General features: G+C 36.9%; 1 protein-coding gene and 1 long non-coding RNA gene across 16 annotated transcripts; both read right to left on the bottom strand.

The window, feature by feature from the left end:
- Nucleotides 1-1,630: 1,630 nt before the first annotated feature.
- On the bottom strand, nucleotides 1,631-8,424 carry LOC112188360. The gene is made up of 14 exons (XM_024327460.2): nucleotides 7,943-8,424; nucleotides 7,615-7,863; nucleotides 6,939-7,118; nucleotides 6,567-6,702; nucleotides 6,132-6,466; nucleotides 5,383-5,512; nucleotides 5,119-5,247; nucleotides 4,931-4,975; nucleotides 3,912-3,991; nucleotides 3,632-3,728; nucleotides 3,444-3,533; nucleotides 2,815-2,868; nucleotides 2,079-2,144; nucleotides 1,631-1,966 (listed from the first exon to the last, which is right to left on the bottom strand). The coding sequence occupies exons 1-14, from the start codon at nucleotides 8,335-8,337 to the stop codon at nucleotides 1,808-1,810; spliced, it is 2,145 nt and encodes a 714-aa protein (XP_024183228.1). The 5' UTR covers nucleotides 8,338-8,424; the 3' UTR covers nucleotides 1,631-1,807.
- Nucleotides 8,425-9,606: 1,182 nt separating this feature from the next.
- Nucleotides 9,607-13,799, bottom strand: LOC112187086. Of its 15 annotated transcripts, none has more exons than XR_005805474.1 (4): nucleotides 13,724-13,799; nucleotides 13,495-13,639; nucleotides 13,202-13,275; nucleotides 9,608-13,110 (listed from the first exon to the last, which is right to left on the bottom strand). It is a non-coding gene; the product is annotated as an uncharacterized LOC112187086 (long non-coding RNA). The 15 variants fall into 15 exon arrangements; XR_005805476.1 differs by having other exon boundaries at nucleotides 9,608-13,100; XR_005805475.1 differs by having other exon boundaries at nucleotides 9,609-10,269; nucleotides 10,509-10,634; nucleotides 10,961-13,639.
- Nucleotides 13,800-14,963: the final 1,164 nt, after the last annotated feature.

Below are 14,963 nucleotides of genomic sequence, written 5' to 3'. Positions count from 1 at the left end.
TTTGTTAGTTTTTTCCAATATTTCATATATATGATAACATTACAATAATCCATAAGACTATATATGTACAATTCATCCATATCGATCTCCTCGCCCTTTTTCCTTGGCCAATCCATGTTAGGTGTCTATAAATGCAAAAATCGCCATATTTTTTCCATGGTTGTTCATGCCATGTTAAATGTATGCAAAACAACTAATCGTGCAATGCATATGTCTCATGATCCCACAAAAGTGGCCATCAAGTATTCAAGTATGTATGAGCAGCTTTACGCTCTTTCTTGTTTGCTGATTTTCAATTGAGCTAGGAATTACTTCTGACTAGATATGGGTAGATGGGGCACGAGGACCATGAAAATTTTTCAATCCCATTTCATCGCAGGGAAGGGCACAAGATTCCCGTCACCCAATTTTTTTTTTTTTTTAACCAAAGCAATTTCATTGATCCCAAACCATAATTGCACAGATACATACCTTCCCTGCCAACTCTAGGGCAAGTTTAGGACGTGGTATGCAAACACCACTCATTAGACAACCAGTGTTCATTTATTAGGAGCAAGCCTATAAACTATGGCAAATCTAGGACATAGTAAATAGGCATAGTTCAACAAAAAACTAAATTCTGTCCTTGCCATCCTAACTAGAACTAGAAGATTTAGCCGGATCCATCCTCCTGGATCCCAAATACGAAATCCCATAGATTTGGATCCCAACAGATTGGTCCACATAAAGGCCCACGTCCAAAAAGTATTCTAGGGCACCCAAAGCCCATTCGATTTCAGCACCCAGCTGGATTTGGGCCTCCAAGTTAACTTGCCCAACTTGGTCGTATCCCTACCAGATCTTCTGCTAATAGCCAGTTCGAGAGACCATCCTCGACCATCCCACTCTTAATTCCAAGTTTACTTTGGAGAGTCTCCATAGAGAGACAAACCGAAAGAACATTAGTCAAACAAAGACGACGTTGGATTGCCGCAAGAAGACAACGAGAGGCAGAGATAAAAGGTCTGCTTGGTATTGGCGACGTACACCATTGATAGAGTTCCCAGCCATGACGGCTAGGGTTTACCAGAGATAGAGACAGGCGGAGAGCCATTTCTCTCTAAATAATTCAGTAATATCAGATATGCATAGTTTATTTTGCAATTATCCTCGTCACCCAAATGGATAGTTGGATACCCAATTTATTTATTTATTTTTTAAATATTTCAATAATTTTCTCTCTGTTTTAAATATATGTCTCAATTTCTTTTTTAGTGAAGTAAAATATTACATTAAAAAAAAAAAACAGGAATAAAATCTCACCCCATTAATTGTTTAATGATTAGTTCTCCTAGTCTGGCCAGGTATTTTTTCAAGGGTTGACTTTTCCTAATTTGACAAGGAAGATGAAAAGTTGAGACAACAACGAAAAGCCTGACTTTGGTTTTCAAAATTTAATTTCTTGGTTCGGCTAGGAAAGTTTCTAGACTTCAGGGTATGGGGGTAAATGGGGGCTTTTCAAAATGGTGCGGGGGAAGCGGTGGTTGTGAAGCAGTTATCAGACATTGCAACTGATTATACTCACGACTAGTTGAATTACTTGGCTTAGCTTCTCTCTTTTTCTTAAAGAGAAAAAAAGAAAAGAACAAAATGATGATGAAGAGAGTATGCGCTTATTATTGACGAAGAGATTTTACACCGTTTTGCTATAATATAACTATACAGATGCAATTGCATGATCTATTTTCTAATAATTTATAAATTTCTCATGATTTCATGAGAATAATTTGTCCTGATCGACTTGTATGGCTTTGGAGCTGGACAATAATCAATCTTGACTGAGTAAACTATTCCAACGTTGTTTAAGGGAATCATATGCACTGGAACATGGAATAGCTTGCAGAGTAATCCTTCCACCAATACTTGTTTCTGCAGCAAGCCCCAGTCTTAATAATGTAGCAATTGCCTTGTCAACTGGCATTTCAACCTGCATGAGGTTAAACCAACAGTCACGAAAAGAATGTATCCAGAGGTAGCCATGCATGGCTCTAACCCCTACACATAGTGAAAATTGCTAGGTAAAGGACTTCTGTTCTTGCCTTTACTTTAAACACATCATACATAAATCTTTCGCATGTGTCTCCAACACTCCCGCGACTTGTAAGCTGCAGTCATAAAACATCTTGGTGATTATGCAGCTGACAAAATGATGACAAGAAAGGAACAGTAGACATTTTTCATGGCCTGTTTAACAGTTCAAGAAGTGAGATGTTAACCCAGATACCAGATACCTGGCCTCTAAACCCTCAGATATGGGATGACCACTCAGCTCCATGCATCTTAGAAGCAAGTTTTTTTTCTACTGATTTTACTAAAACTCCTAAGCATAAATGAGCATCGGAATCTCTCTTTCCCGACTTTTAATTCAGAATTATGATCAACTTCAGCTGTTACATTGTGCTTATGAACATTAGCAGATAAAGTACAAATAAAAATCCAGCTAGGATCATATTCTTCTATTATGAATATGACAACAAGAAATATATTACTTCTTATAATGAAACTTGGATTCATCAGTCTCGACCTTCTCCTCGTTCTTGCTATTCTTATCACTGTTTAGTACGTTGGTTACAAAGCGGAAGTAAAAGAAACTACAATATACTTCAACAAAGTACTAAAATTACATAAGGTTATAAGCAGCAGGCATAAAAGTTCATATAACGAATGAATATCATGATTCAGAGCTATTTCAACTTTTAAATAGGCATAGCATGCAGCATTTTAACCTCTTACAATGAGATACTAGAAAGATTCAAAGTTACCAGGAGAACAAACCTTTCCCTCCTTAGCTTTGAGAAGGATTGCATACGCCAAAATGGCTTCCTTGTACTGCATATTGGGGGAAAAAAAATATATAGTACTTAAATCTTGGAACCAGAATTATACAAATGGCTTCCTTATACCATTTTTTTTTCAAAGCAACAAAAGTTTTTGTGTAGATCGCATAAATTAATCGAAAATTCAACAGATATGATAAACTGATGCATTTCCTCTACAGATGTCTGATATTAAAATATAGGATTACGTTAAGATGAAACGGGGATATGATTTTGCCAATCAGAGATACTATCATACTAACGTATGAGTCACAATTGGGTCATTGGAGATGTCAGGGAGAGAAACTGACACCAAGATGGAGCTCTGACATAACATGTGATCAAATATACTAGAGAACCTAACCAAATGAGGAAACCAACTAATTAAAACTAATTCTTCTGATGTAATTTAGAGAATGTAACAGATTGCTTTTAGCATTGTTATCTGTTTTCATTTATAACTAGAAAGGTTCCTTAATTGTGTTAACCCATTGAACTCACAACAAATGAAATGATTAGAAATCTTTTCTCCCTTCGCCCTTCTCTATACATATCTAGCAAAGTTGAGTAAATGGAATAGTGCCTCACTTGTTGCTGTTCAGAAGCATCCAGCAAAAAATGAACTGAACCAAATCCACTAGCTAAGGTTTTCTCATAAAGCGTCTTGTTGACCAAAAGCTGTAATGAAAGGCTGCACTATGAGTTCACTTGAACACCTCCAATTTTGAAAAGCATATAGTTATAAACTCTTGCAGAGAAAAATGAAGTTGACTCACTTGATACCTATCCCAGGTCTGTTTGTATCCCAGAACCACACGGGAGATATATATTACAAGAGCACTGATAGCGACCACATCAAGATATATTGCTGACCTGTTATAATATTAAAGATGAAAACTTGGTAACAATTTTCTGGGGAAACTGAACTAGAAAGTGAGAACACTGAAATTAAGACTGACTCTCACTAAAAAAATGTGCCAAACGAAGGCGAATATAGGGGAAAGAATTTTCATCATAATAATAAGAGAGAGAGAGAGAGAGAGAGAGGTTGCATACGGCGAAGATAAGACATTAACAAATTTGTAGTTTATGAAGTATGCTGAAAGCGCCAATGTTGAGGCAATGTCCAAGCGCACCTGCAAATCAACAGCATATGGTCGCAAAGATAAATATTTGAAAGTACTTTATTCAAAGATTAGCACTATCCTATTTGTTTTGCCTTAAATTGTCAATCATAAATTCATAATATGCATAAGCAGAGTGACTAGAATTCAGATACTAGATCTACAAGAATGAAGTCGGCATTTGGCTGCAAAGGTGACAGGGGTGCTAGAACACTCTTTAATATGATTCATTTGTTAATATAATAGATCGTTAAAATTGTTTAAGCAATAATTGAAAAGAAAAAAAAAAAAAAAAAAAAAAAAAGGGAACTGCTGAGTGCAATACATCCATATTCTGATATATGTTGGTTGGTAACTGATTAATGAATAGTAACTTAAGAAGTCAAAGTTTATCAACTCAATAATAATTAGATACAGAAGGCTGACATGACGAACTTGATGGTTAAATTTTATGCCTGTACTCAACTCTTACAGTAGTTGAGACATCTACTGACTACTACAAGAGTTTTATAGGCTGAACAGGCACTTGTAACTAGACTACCTAGTCTCTTGGCATAGTCATAATAGTTCCTAATAAAATCAGAGACATCTAGAATTACAAATTGTTTTCTGTAAAAGAAATTGATATACCTCCACATATGGAAGTCTGGCCCATCATAAACTAGCCACTGTGGTAAAATTAATACTTTCAATGCAAACTGGAGTTGGAAACATATGTTGATCACTTATTCAATTATAGTTCTTAACTGATCTTCATGTATCCTTTGATTAGAAAGCCGTGATCCAGGTCTTTCTAGACATGGACATAAGAAAGGAGGGAGGGGGGAATTAGAGAAAAGCCTATTTCTGTAAATTACTGATATCATATACAACAGGTAAAAATCAGAGAAAATCCTAACTGCTGTATGCATTAACCTAAAGAATTCTCAGCATGTAACAAAATCTACATACCGTGTCTATGATACGGAAAGAGAGCTTTTTGTGGGGAAAGATGACCTACAAAAAATAATGAGAAAATTCATGGGCATACACTAACAGGATATAGTAAATAGTTAAATACAGTGTAACTTTGAAATTCATACACTAAAGCAATGACAATTACATTGGATGAGGGTTAAAATTGAGACAGAATTATTTACTGGTAGATCCGGAATAGGGATTTTCTCATAAATCTTTAACTGCAACGATGGAACTGAAGCATTATCTTCAGTACTCTTGTCATCTCCTTCTTTGGTATACAGCAAAATCAATTCTTGATATGCTGCCTCCTACTTTGCAAAAACAAGAAATACTATCACAATCATCTTGTAACTTGTATATCTATAACAGAAAAATAATATTAATCATCCTAGAAGGCTTTGCATACACAAAAAGTAAGGAGGTAAAAATATCTTGAGGAATACCTGGAGGATTGACTTTGATAAAAGAATGGAAACAGAAGTCTTCAACATTTTCCATATATTCTTTTCACAGTATTTCCATGTAGCAGGTCTCCATATGTCACTAAGTGATATCCTTGATAAGAAGATGGGCCTGGGTAAAAAATACTAGCATAAGATCACAATCATATAGTTGCGGTCTATAACATCCATGACTAGAATAGCAGGAAAACCAAAGGAGAAAACAATAAATAGAACTCATTAATTAGCTTGGTTATTACATTAAATGAGCATTCATATTTTCAGTTAGTTTCTGTGTTTGATCACACCACCTTTAACTTCAACGTGAAGTTTCCAAATCCCTTCTTTATTCTATAATGGCTTCTGTTTAGGCATTGAAATAAAAGAAAGATAAGAGAGGATCTTCAAGGGAATGAACCAATAATTTCTTTTAAGGAACAAATGGTTGGTTGTACAATCATTTTATGTTCATTAGGTTGCAAGAGGATCTTTAAACATTCTTTGCTCACAAATGGGAGAATTAACATAAAAAAGGAAATTTAAGATTTTTTTTTTTTTTTTTAAAAGGGAAATTTAAGATCTATAGGAACATAGATATTGAGCATGAACTCACTTTGGTGAAGACGATTGATATTTGGTGCTAATTTCATTTAAGTTCAATATTTTTTCCTAAATAAAGGAAAATCAGTAAACAAGTGGAAAAAGAACTCCCAGACGATGATATGTAAAAGACAAAAGTGTATTGGGAAAACCTTGCATAAGGATCAGAAGCATTAGCATCAGCATCAAACTCAAATGGTGTTTCTGGTGTAAGGGAAATAAGTCCAATCCATGAAAGCAACTTCCTTAAGAGCCTTCCACGGGGTCCAACTGGGGATAAAATTCCTTCATAACGAGATACAGCTCTCTGTGCTGCCAGCCATATTGGAAGTTCCCTATCTGATAGTTGATCTACTCCCAACAGATCATCAGAAGTTTGTTCGTTAGTACGAAATGCTTGCTGAATAACAGAGAATTCCTTTAGCCAAAGTCTCATTTTTTCAGTCCATTCTTGTACCTCTGGTGTCTGAAGAGCAACTTTCAATGACTGTCCTAAAGCAGAGAAAAAAAAACATGTCAGATTATGTGTGAAAAGACAGGATGCCGCCTCATCAGAAAGAAGTCATGGTTCTATAAAAGACAATGACCTCAGTTATCCAGCTCCCAATTTCCCCCAATGGTTTCGATACAATGAAGAAGATTCCTCGTAGAAGTTTGGATTGTATGTACTCTAGTTTTTCAACAAGTAGTAGACCCTTCTGCCTTTCAGTTGCATATCCCCGCCTGTCAGATGGAATTGATATGTGGAATCAATATTTGGAAGTTCACTATCTTCAAAATGGAAAGTTTAGCATACAATGGATAGACAAATCCACTGAGCATTGGTACTACCCAGAGATATCCATATTCTTTGTATGTAAATTGCTATTATTTATCACAGCTTCATGGTTTAGCTTCAAAATATTGTAAAAGTACAAACAATGGAAAACAGAGCATTGAACTTAAAAAACTAGTATCACCTGTATATTATTGCATTGGACTGAGAAGCCTTCTTCCAGTCAACATATATTGGCAAAGTAAGGAGATAATCTGAGTTTAATGCAGATGTCAACATTAAATCCCTTGCTGATAGTTCTTCAAACTGAGCGTCATAAAGAAGCTGCATGAAAGAGCGCTGGAAACGAGTGGCTACGGCAACTCTACATAGATTTTCAAAGATTTCCATATCATGAGGATGAACAATTGAGACTAACTGAAGAACATATATTGCGTAAGCCTCCTAAAAACTAGAAAAGCGATCATTCAATCTTTCCAAACATTTACCTGAGAAACTGAAATAGTACCCTTATTGTCCATATTTCTCCAATAGCAGTTCATTTATGGAATGAAATCAGATAAAAGTTCTATACTGATAAAAATTGAAATCAAAACAACTATTTTCATGACCACCATATTCTTCTCCTTGTTTCTAAAAGGAGTTACCTTATAGCATGAAATGAGAATTTTATACTGAGAAACAGTCACACCAATCTACCATTTTATACTGTACAATAGTTTCATGTGAAGCAAATTACACACCTAAAGCACTAAGCACAACTCCTAACAGTGAAGGGTATCAAAAACTCTAAACTTAACCTCTATTAAAACAATTGAATAAACAGAAAGTAGATTAGTGCCAAAACAAATTGGTGATACCTTTTGACGTCCTTAGCTGAAGAACCCAAGAGTTTCCTCAGTCCCTCAACATAATCGAACGGAATTTCAGCTTCATTTTCTTCACTCCCAACTCCATTGATTCCTTCAGCAGAATCCGAGCCCTGCCCATTAGCCATTGCTAACTCTTCAATTGCTTGCTTGTACTCCATGGAGTTGGGTTCCGAATAATCGGCTCGCATTTCCTCCAGAATGTTTTTGTGCTCGGCATGAAGAATCGAATCCAAGCACCTGCAAACCAAGCAAAACTTCAATTCTGATTCTTTCATCACTAATCAAGCACAGACTCAGCTGTCAATTGAGGAGTTACGATGAAAGAAGAAGAAACTGCTCCAAATCATCGCCGTTCTGGTCTCGGAAGAGATTCGAAACGACGCCGTCTAGCAGCTCGGCCTTGGAGACCGGGATGTACTTCTGCCTGGGAACCGGAATCTTCGAAATCGCCTGATCTCCATCTTCGTCTTCATCGTCTCGCTTCTTCTTCTGCGGGACGACGTCGTTCTGCTTCTTAAGAAGCGGCGCTTCTGTGAGGTTTACAGCGTCGGTTTGGGGTTGCTTCGGCTCGGTGGAGATTTCTCGGAAGCCGGTGAGGGAAGAGCGAGCGAGTGTGAGCGAGTGAGGTGTTGAAGGAATAATAGTACGACGGCGTTTTGAGGTCAAGGAGAGAGAAGTGAGGCTGGTGAGAGTGTGGTAAGAAGCTGACATATCATCAGAATCCAAAATCACAGAGCAGAGGAGGAGCTCCGGTGGTGGTGGTGGATAAGACGATGCTCTGTTTCAAAGGTTCTAATAATTTTTTCCCTTTTATTCTATAAAAGGTGAGAAAAGGCTAACCGTCGGGAAAGGCCTAACCACTTTTGCCACGAATCTAACAATATCACTTCTGCCTTTTATTTTATTTTTTAATTAGGGATTTACTACGGTTTTAATGTATCGATACATTAGTTCAATACAGAAGAGTAGACTAGTCTACTTAACTAATTCTTATTTATGCATGAAGTAAGTCTACCTATGTATTCAGTCCAATCTACTTGATTTGATGTGTTGGTATATTAAATTTGATTCCATTGTGTTGGTACAAGTAGTCAAGTAGAGTACTTTTTCTATTTTTTTTAATGGAATCTATCAAAATTTTATTCGATTGTGTTGAGCCGCAAAGGAGACAGCAGCACGTAGTTTTGGCATTCAGGGGCGGCCCTGAGGTAGTGCAAGTGGTGAGGCCGCACAAGGCCTCCAATCTCCTAAGATCTCAGAATATGTGTATATAACATATATTAACAAAAAATGTCAAACAATTTAATGAAACGCGAAGTAGTCCAGTTGGCCAAGTCACTGTCCATTTTCCACCCATGACCTCCGTTCGATTTGTAGTAATCTCTCTTTTATTTATGTTTTTTTTCATTTTTTTTGCTTTTCCTTTTTACATTCTGATGTCTTTTCATTTCTTTTTCTGCTAATTTTCTTATCTATTATGTTTTTCATTCTTATATATTATTTTTATTTGCCTTGTTATATTAATTTGACCAAATTTTTATAATATATTTTTTTTATGTTGGAATTAGTAAGGCCTCATTTAGATTTTTACTCCAGGCCTCCACAATTTCAGGGCCGGCCCTGTTGGCATTAAGAACCTCTTTCAGGACTTGGCTACTTACAGTAGTTCAACTTCTTTAATGTAGCTACGTCATCATATATAGTGATTCAATGTACAATGAGATGCCCCTCTTGAGTTGCAAACAAAGTTCTCGGCCTAAAAATCTATTTTTCGTGAATGACTTGTAAAAACACTAGCATACTCATGAATTTTTTTTAATAACTATTCAAAGTGATAGTAATAGTAGTACGTATTAATGCATGAGATGCCTTATAGGAGTCGCAGAACAAACATTGAAACCTTGTTTGAGAACTTTACAACTTGGGAGGGGCAAGTAGATATATGACTACAGTGCGAGCGTGCAATCAACTTTGGGCTCCAAAGCAATAAGAGTCTCATTTAAACCATCAGGTAGAGGAGCATTACTGAGAACTAGATCAACAATATCAGACTTGCATAAATCCCAGATACAATGGTAGAACCTTTTTTTGTGAGAGATGCAATGGTAGAACCTAGCTAGCAGGAAACCCATCTTTAATCCACCTAAAGCACATAAAGCTCTAGCATCATTCAGCCTCGAGTTTATTTCATCTCCCCCTCTTCTCGATCATAGACGTTATGATGAGAAAATTGTTTCATGATTGGTTTCTCCGTTTCTGAGTGCACCCAAAGAAACAGACAGATGAACTAAATATTGTTTTCAGTTTCAGACTAGGTATTCAGTGAGTGTGATGTGAGTCAAAATTAGCAGGTACATGGCACAATTATGAAGTACTAATCCTCACTTCATATAAGCTAGAGTACCCCATAATTTTTCGTGTTACAAGATTTTCTCATATCATAGATATACACAGAAGCCTATTCATCACCGAGAAGAAGTTTTGAATTGTTCATCGCCAAGCTGAGCTATCACCAGAGCAGCAAGTCTGCAATGATAACCAGTCACAGATGGGAAAGAGGTGCTCTGATCAACTAATGTTTGCTAGAGTGGCTTGCATGAAACACTGCAACTGCGAATGCGCCCCACAGCCGAAGAGAGCAAACTAGTACACAAATCATTGGAAGCATAACCAGACAGTAGTATTTTTAATATTTTAGGCTAGTAACAAGATTCTATGCCAGACATCTTTACATATATTTGAAAATGGATGTAGTTCCTAACTTCATATATGATAACACAAAAGCCAGTGAAACAACAGCATACAACACATAGATTGAAACCACCTTGGCTGCTAGTCACTAAGATTCATATGAAATATTCCCCAAAGTATGTTAGGCTTACCACAGAATGTTCCTCTTTGAAGAGTCTTCCAAGTGTAGGTGGAAGTGAAGTTTTAGGAATACCCACTGGCATATCATAGATGGCTGGAACAAAAGAGAGTGCATGTCTTACTGCACAGACAAAATCCTGATAGCAACAATAAGCTTAGATAGCTAGATCCATGTAACAAGCAGTAATGGGTTCTTTTGTAAAGCTGGATTCTGGAATGCTATATATGTTTACTGTGATGGGGAATTGAACCAACCAGCCAGAAAATGAAAAGGACATTCCAAGGAGTTGCACCTTAGTACGAGGACTCAAAACATGTAAATGGAGAAATGGGACCTGCTGTATAGCGGGATTCTGGAATGCCAAATGCTTTTATGGTGCTGCGGCGTTCAATTAACCAGCCAGAAATTGGAAAGGGAAATAACTGTTTTTCTAAAGCAGTATATTAGAAAACATAATTGTACCTTAGAAAGAGGACAGGAAACATTGCCAGGGAAAGGAAGCATCTGTGCATCTATAAGCTCTCCCTGGTGAAACAAGTTCCTTTTATAAAAACAGTTAACCAAAAGGGCTGAGGGAAGTCCTTTAGTCATTGAAGATCTGACTGCACATATCACCACAGCATTCAAATATTAGTCACTAAATTGAGTCGAAATCTTCTATGTCCACAGGTGCACCGGTTTCAAATACTGAAACTTGTAGGGTTAAGAAATTTTTTCATGAAGGGACTGAAAAATAGATATGGAGGAGGGAGATGGACACTATTATAGTATTATTACATTCATTCCTTAGATGAAAAGTATAGACCATTTGGAAGACTGAATTTCATGGGGAAACTCGACTTGGGGATCTTTTCAGTGGGCTCGCTTGGAATATATATGACAGATGTATATTTTTATTTTTTATTTTTTCTAAAGAAGCTAGACTAAATTGGCAATAAGTCTTTGCAGGGAAAACTTCATCAAAATCATTACTATGAAGTTGGCAGCCATATAATGCTATATCATACGACCTGATTGTATTAGCAACTAGTTCCACCAACAATTCACATTTTCACAAAATTGTTCCAAGGAAGTTCTGTTGAAGTGTACCAATAAACTCCTTAACTTCACACAATATCAAACTTTCTAGAAAATGAAAATACTCAAGAAATCTAGGTGCTGCAAAGGATTAAATCCTCATATTTCTTCAGGTCTAGCTTGGTGTCTAGATTTCTCATCAATGGTTTCACTAGATAGAAAAAAATTAAAGAAAAATGTTGCATTTGTGTAGATATTTTGACACACTTGTATAATATTCATCAATACCAACTTCCTTCTGAAAATATACACTCAGAAAACCACACTGACCACCCTATCACCTGCATATAAGAGGCATAATATTTACTGACAAGGAGTGAGGAAAACTCAAATGAAAAACCATATGATCAATAAACCAAAGAGTTTCTAAAGAGGAGTGCTCTGTGTCCTTTGCTTTGCTCTCCTTTTTAAAAAATTTCTGTTTAAATTTTGTTTCTCGGATAGATAGGCTTTATTACTTTTAAACCATAAGTCAGGTTATTAAGCTGAGGCCACCCAAACCCAAGAGGTAAAAATTAAAACATTATCCCAAAATACCAAAGAACCCATGCCATTCAAGTGGCAAGAGTTCCTCTTTAAGAAGTGGACTATAACATGCAGTAGATATAAATAAGCTGAACCTTAAAATCCGTGACGCAAAAGCTACATATGTGCGTGCTTATGAGATATCTCAGGTCGCAACAACCGGCAAGCTTTTTGCCGATTTCTTCACTCAGCTAATAAACTGCCAAGGCAACCTGACTGCTGCATATGTAAATTTAATTTAAATCAGTGGCATTCAAATAGTGTACAGCATTTAAAGTGCATGATGCAAAACCTACAACATAATACAGAAGTAGCAACAAGGTATTGAAAGCTGAGGAAGCCCCAAACTAATCCCATTGGCCCAGCTCTAAAGCTAAGGCCTCTTTGGTTCAAAGAGAAGTCTCCAAGGTAATAAAAGACGGTGAATGAAAATAAAAATCAATCTAGAGGAAATCTAAGTAAAATGTATGTGAGCCAATGTCATTAATAGTCTGATTAAAATCTTAGTGTAAGTAAATATTCTTCGAAGGTCCATTGTCGCTTAATGAGTCTTCAGATAATTTTGTCACTTAAGGCAAAGCAATAAGGCCCTCTCTTGTGAGGCAAAGAAGATTGGAGGAAATTGAGTGTTGTTGAAGGCTTGGTCCCTTGATATTTCCTCTCCTGTCTTAGTCTTTCTGTTGTCCCACGTTTGTTCTCCACCATTTCCCTAGGTTCTCGGAAATTATGTCAGCCATCAAATATTACCTTCCATTTCTGAACATTTCTATCTTTCTATGCCACCATAACAATACTCACATCAGCCTTGCTTTTCTGTGCTATTATGTGTACAATAAAACCAACAGATCATGTATACCAATCAATAAATAACAAAGTATGGGAATGCTTTATAGTAATCGATTATGCTTTCTCTGGTTGCACACAAGCCATCATACATACAGCAAGTACCCGAGCAAGGAACAGTTCATATGAGTATGCAGAGAGTAGTATGCATCATTCCCTGCATACAACTAAAAAGATGAACAGTGTGTTTGTTTTCATTCAATGTAATACAATAGATTACTCATGCCAAAGGAATTACAGGAATCATAAACTGAGTACCTGAGCCAGAACCAACTCAACAAGCCGATCAGCATCACTGCTATCATCGGATATAACAAATGTGTGTTCTTTACCTATTAAATAAGAAACAGAAGCAAATAATTGTAGTGTTTTAAACCCCAGCAAATAAATGCAAAATTTTAAACCCCAGCAAACTCTTCCTTGTTTAGTCATCATTCTAATTATTTGCACAAGCTTTTAATGACATATTTAAATCATCGAAAAGCCGGCAATAAGCATAAAATGGTTCATACCAGTTGCAAAAGGATGATGACTTCATTGTTAGAACTTACAAGCTAGCAGAACAAATCGAGAAAGCGCAGCAAAATATGAAGTAAAATCAGTGGTATTAAGGATCACTATAGCAAATTGTAATGGAGAAAGGTAAGAAGACCAGAATCAACGAGGAACACCCAACCCGAACCAACCAATCCAAATCTGAAACCGAATCGAGGCATTTAGGTATAGAAAACTTAGATTCAGAAAAAACAAAAAACAAAAAGATGATCGAGGAGGTAGTACCTGGCAAAGGGAGCAGAGATTCACACCAAAACCAGCGCTAAGGGTTTGAGCGGCAATCTGGATTGGAAAAACGCACGGTTTATAGATAGGATACTAATTTTTTTTTTTTCCTTCTATATTATTACCTGTGACTGTGAGAGTGTTGAAAAGACAGTTCTACCCATGACTAATCCGACACGTGTCGGTTTTTTACTGCGAGTGAGCATGAATTGCAGCTGCGCAAGCTCTTCCAACTAACTCTTTCTTTCCCGCCCAAATCCCAAAGTCCGTACAAGACTACCAAACGTTAAGTTTAACGGCGCTTCATTTTAGAGATCATTCTGAAAGTCCGTTCTCTTTTTTTCCGGGCAAATTTCTCGAGCAGAAATCCAAAATGGCGACGGGAGGTCTCGGTACTGCAACCATCGCGACAAAGAAGCATGCTGTTCCTATTACTGAGTGAGTGCTTAGCTCTATTTCCTTCAATTTCTTCGATCGTTTGGGGTTTGTCTGTGTACGAATTCAGTTCCTCTCCAATTAGCTTCGATTAAATTAATTTCTCTACTGATTTTGGTTTTGCATCGCATTTCTTGTCCGAATTTGAGGTGGCGGTTAACTTTTGTGCTTGGAATGCTGATTTTTCTCGGTCTAATTTACCAATGCATTTGTGTGTGTGTGTGTGTGAAGGTCGCTGAAATGCAAGGCTGAGATGATGAGAGTGAAGCTACTCTTGTTGTTCGTTTACTATTAGATTTTTTTGTTTTTTTGTTTTTTTCATAGAGCTTGTTCATTATTATTCTACTGTTAGATTCTAGATTCGCATTGCTCTTCATCGTGGAAAATTGATCCTTACTTTCCTTCAACTCTATGTGAGCTACTTTAATTTTCAAAATTTTTCAATTAATTGTTGTTGGTTTCCTTATATGGATTGTTTGCTTTTTGGATGTGATGAATCTCAGGGACAAGTCCGGTAATAGCTTGTGGATGATGGCCTTGTTACTTCTTTCTATTGCCCATCTAGCTCAGGCTGCAGATTCCACAGCCGCAGCACGCGCCGAGCTCGATTTTCTATCGATTGCATGGTCTATACTCATTCTGATGACATTGGCTGTTGGTTTGGTTGCTTTTGGTGGTGTTCTGATCTACTGTCTGGATCTGCTCAGTTACATGACTCTGTTCCGGACCGGTGTCTATGACATTATTCATGGACTAGTGTGTGAGAGAATGGGCTTCGATGAGAGGTTTGTGGGAATGGCTGTGT

The sequence above is a fragment of the Rosa chinensis genome, chromosome 2 (assembly GCF_002994745.2).
Source record: "Rosa chinensis cultivar Old Blush chromosome 2, RchiOBHm-V2, whole genome shotgun sequence".
NCBI classification, from domain to species: domain Eukaryota; kingdom Viridiplantae; phylum Streptophyta; class Magnoliopsida; order Rosales; family Rosaceae; genus Rosa; species Rosa chinensis.
The sequence above is the reverse complement of the archived record's forward strand: the minus strand, read 5'-3'. Positions and strand labels throughout refer to the sequence as shown.

Bases quoted from the DNA above. Each gene is read 5' to 3' on its own strand.
- LOC112188360 (XM_024327460.2), bottom strand. From the start codon at position 8,337: ATGTCAGCTTCTTACCACACTCTCACCAGCCTCACTTCTCTCTCCTTG. The intron at 7,864-7,942 runs GTAACTCCTCAA...CTTGGTTTGCAG, and splicing joins CAGTTTCTTCTTCTTTCATC to GTGCTTGGATTCGATTCTTC. The intron at 4,976-5,118 runs GTAAATAATTCT...TATTTTTTGTAG, and splicing joins TCCCTATTCCGGATCTACCA to GTCATCTTTCCCCACAAAAA.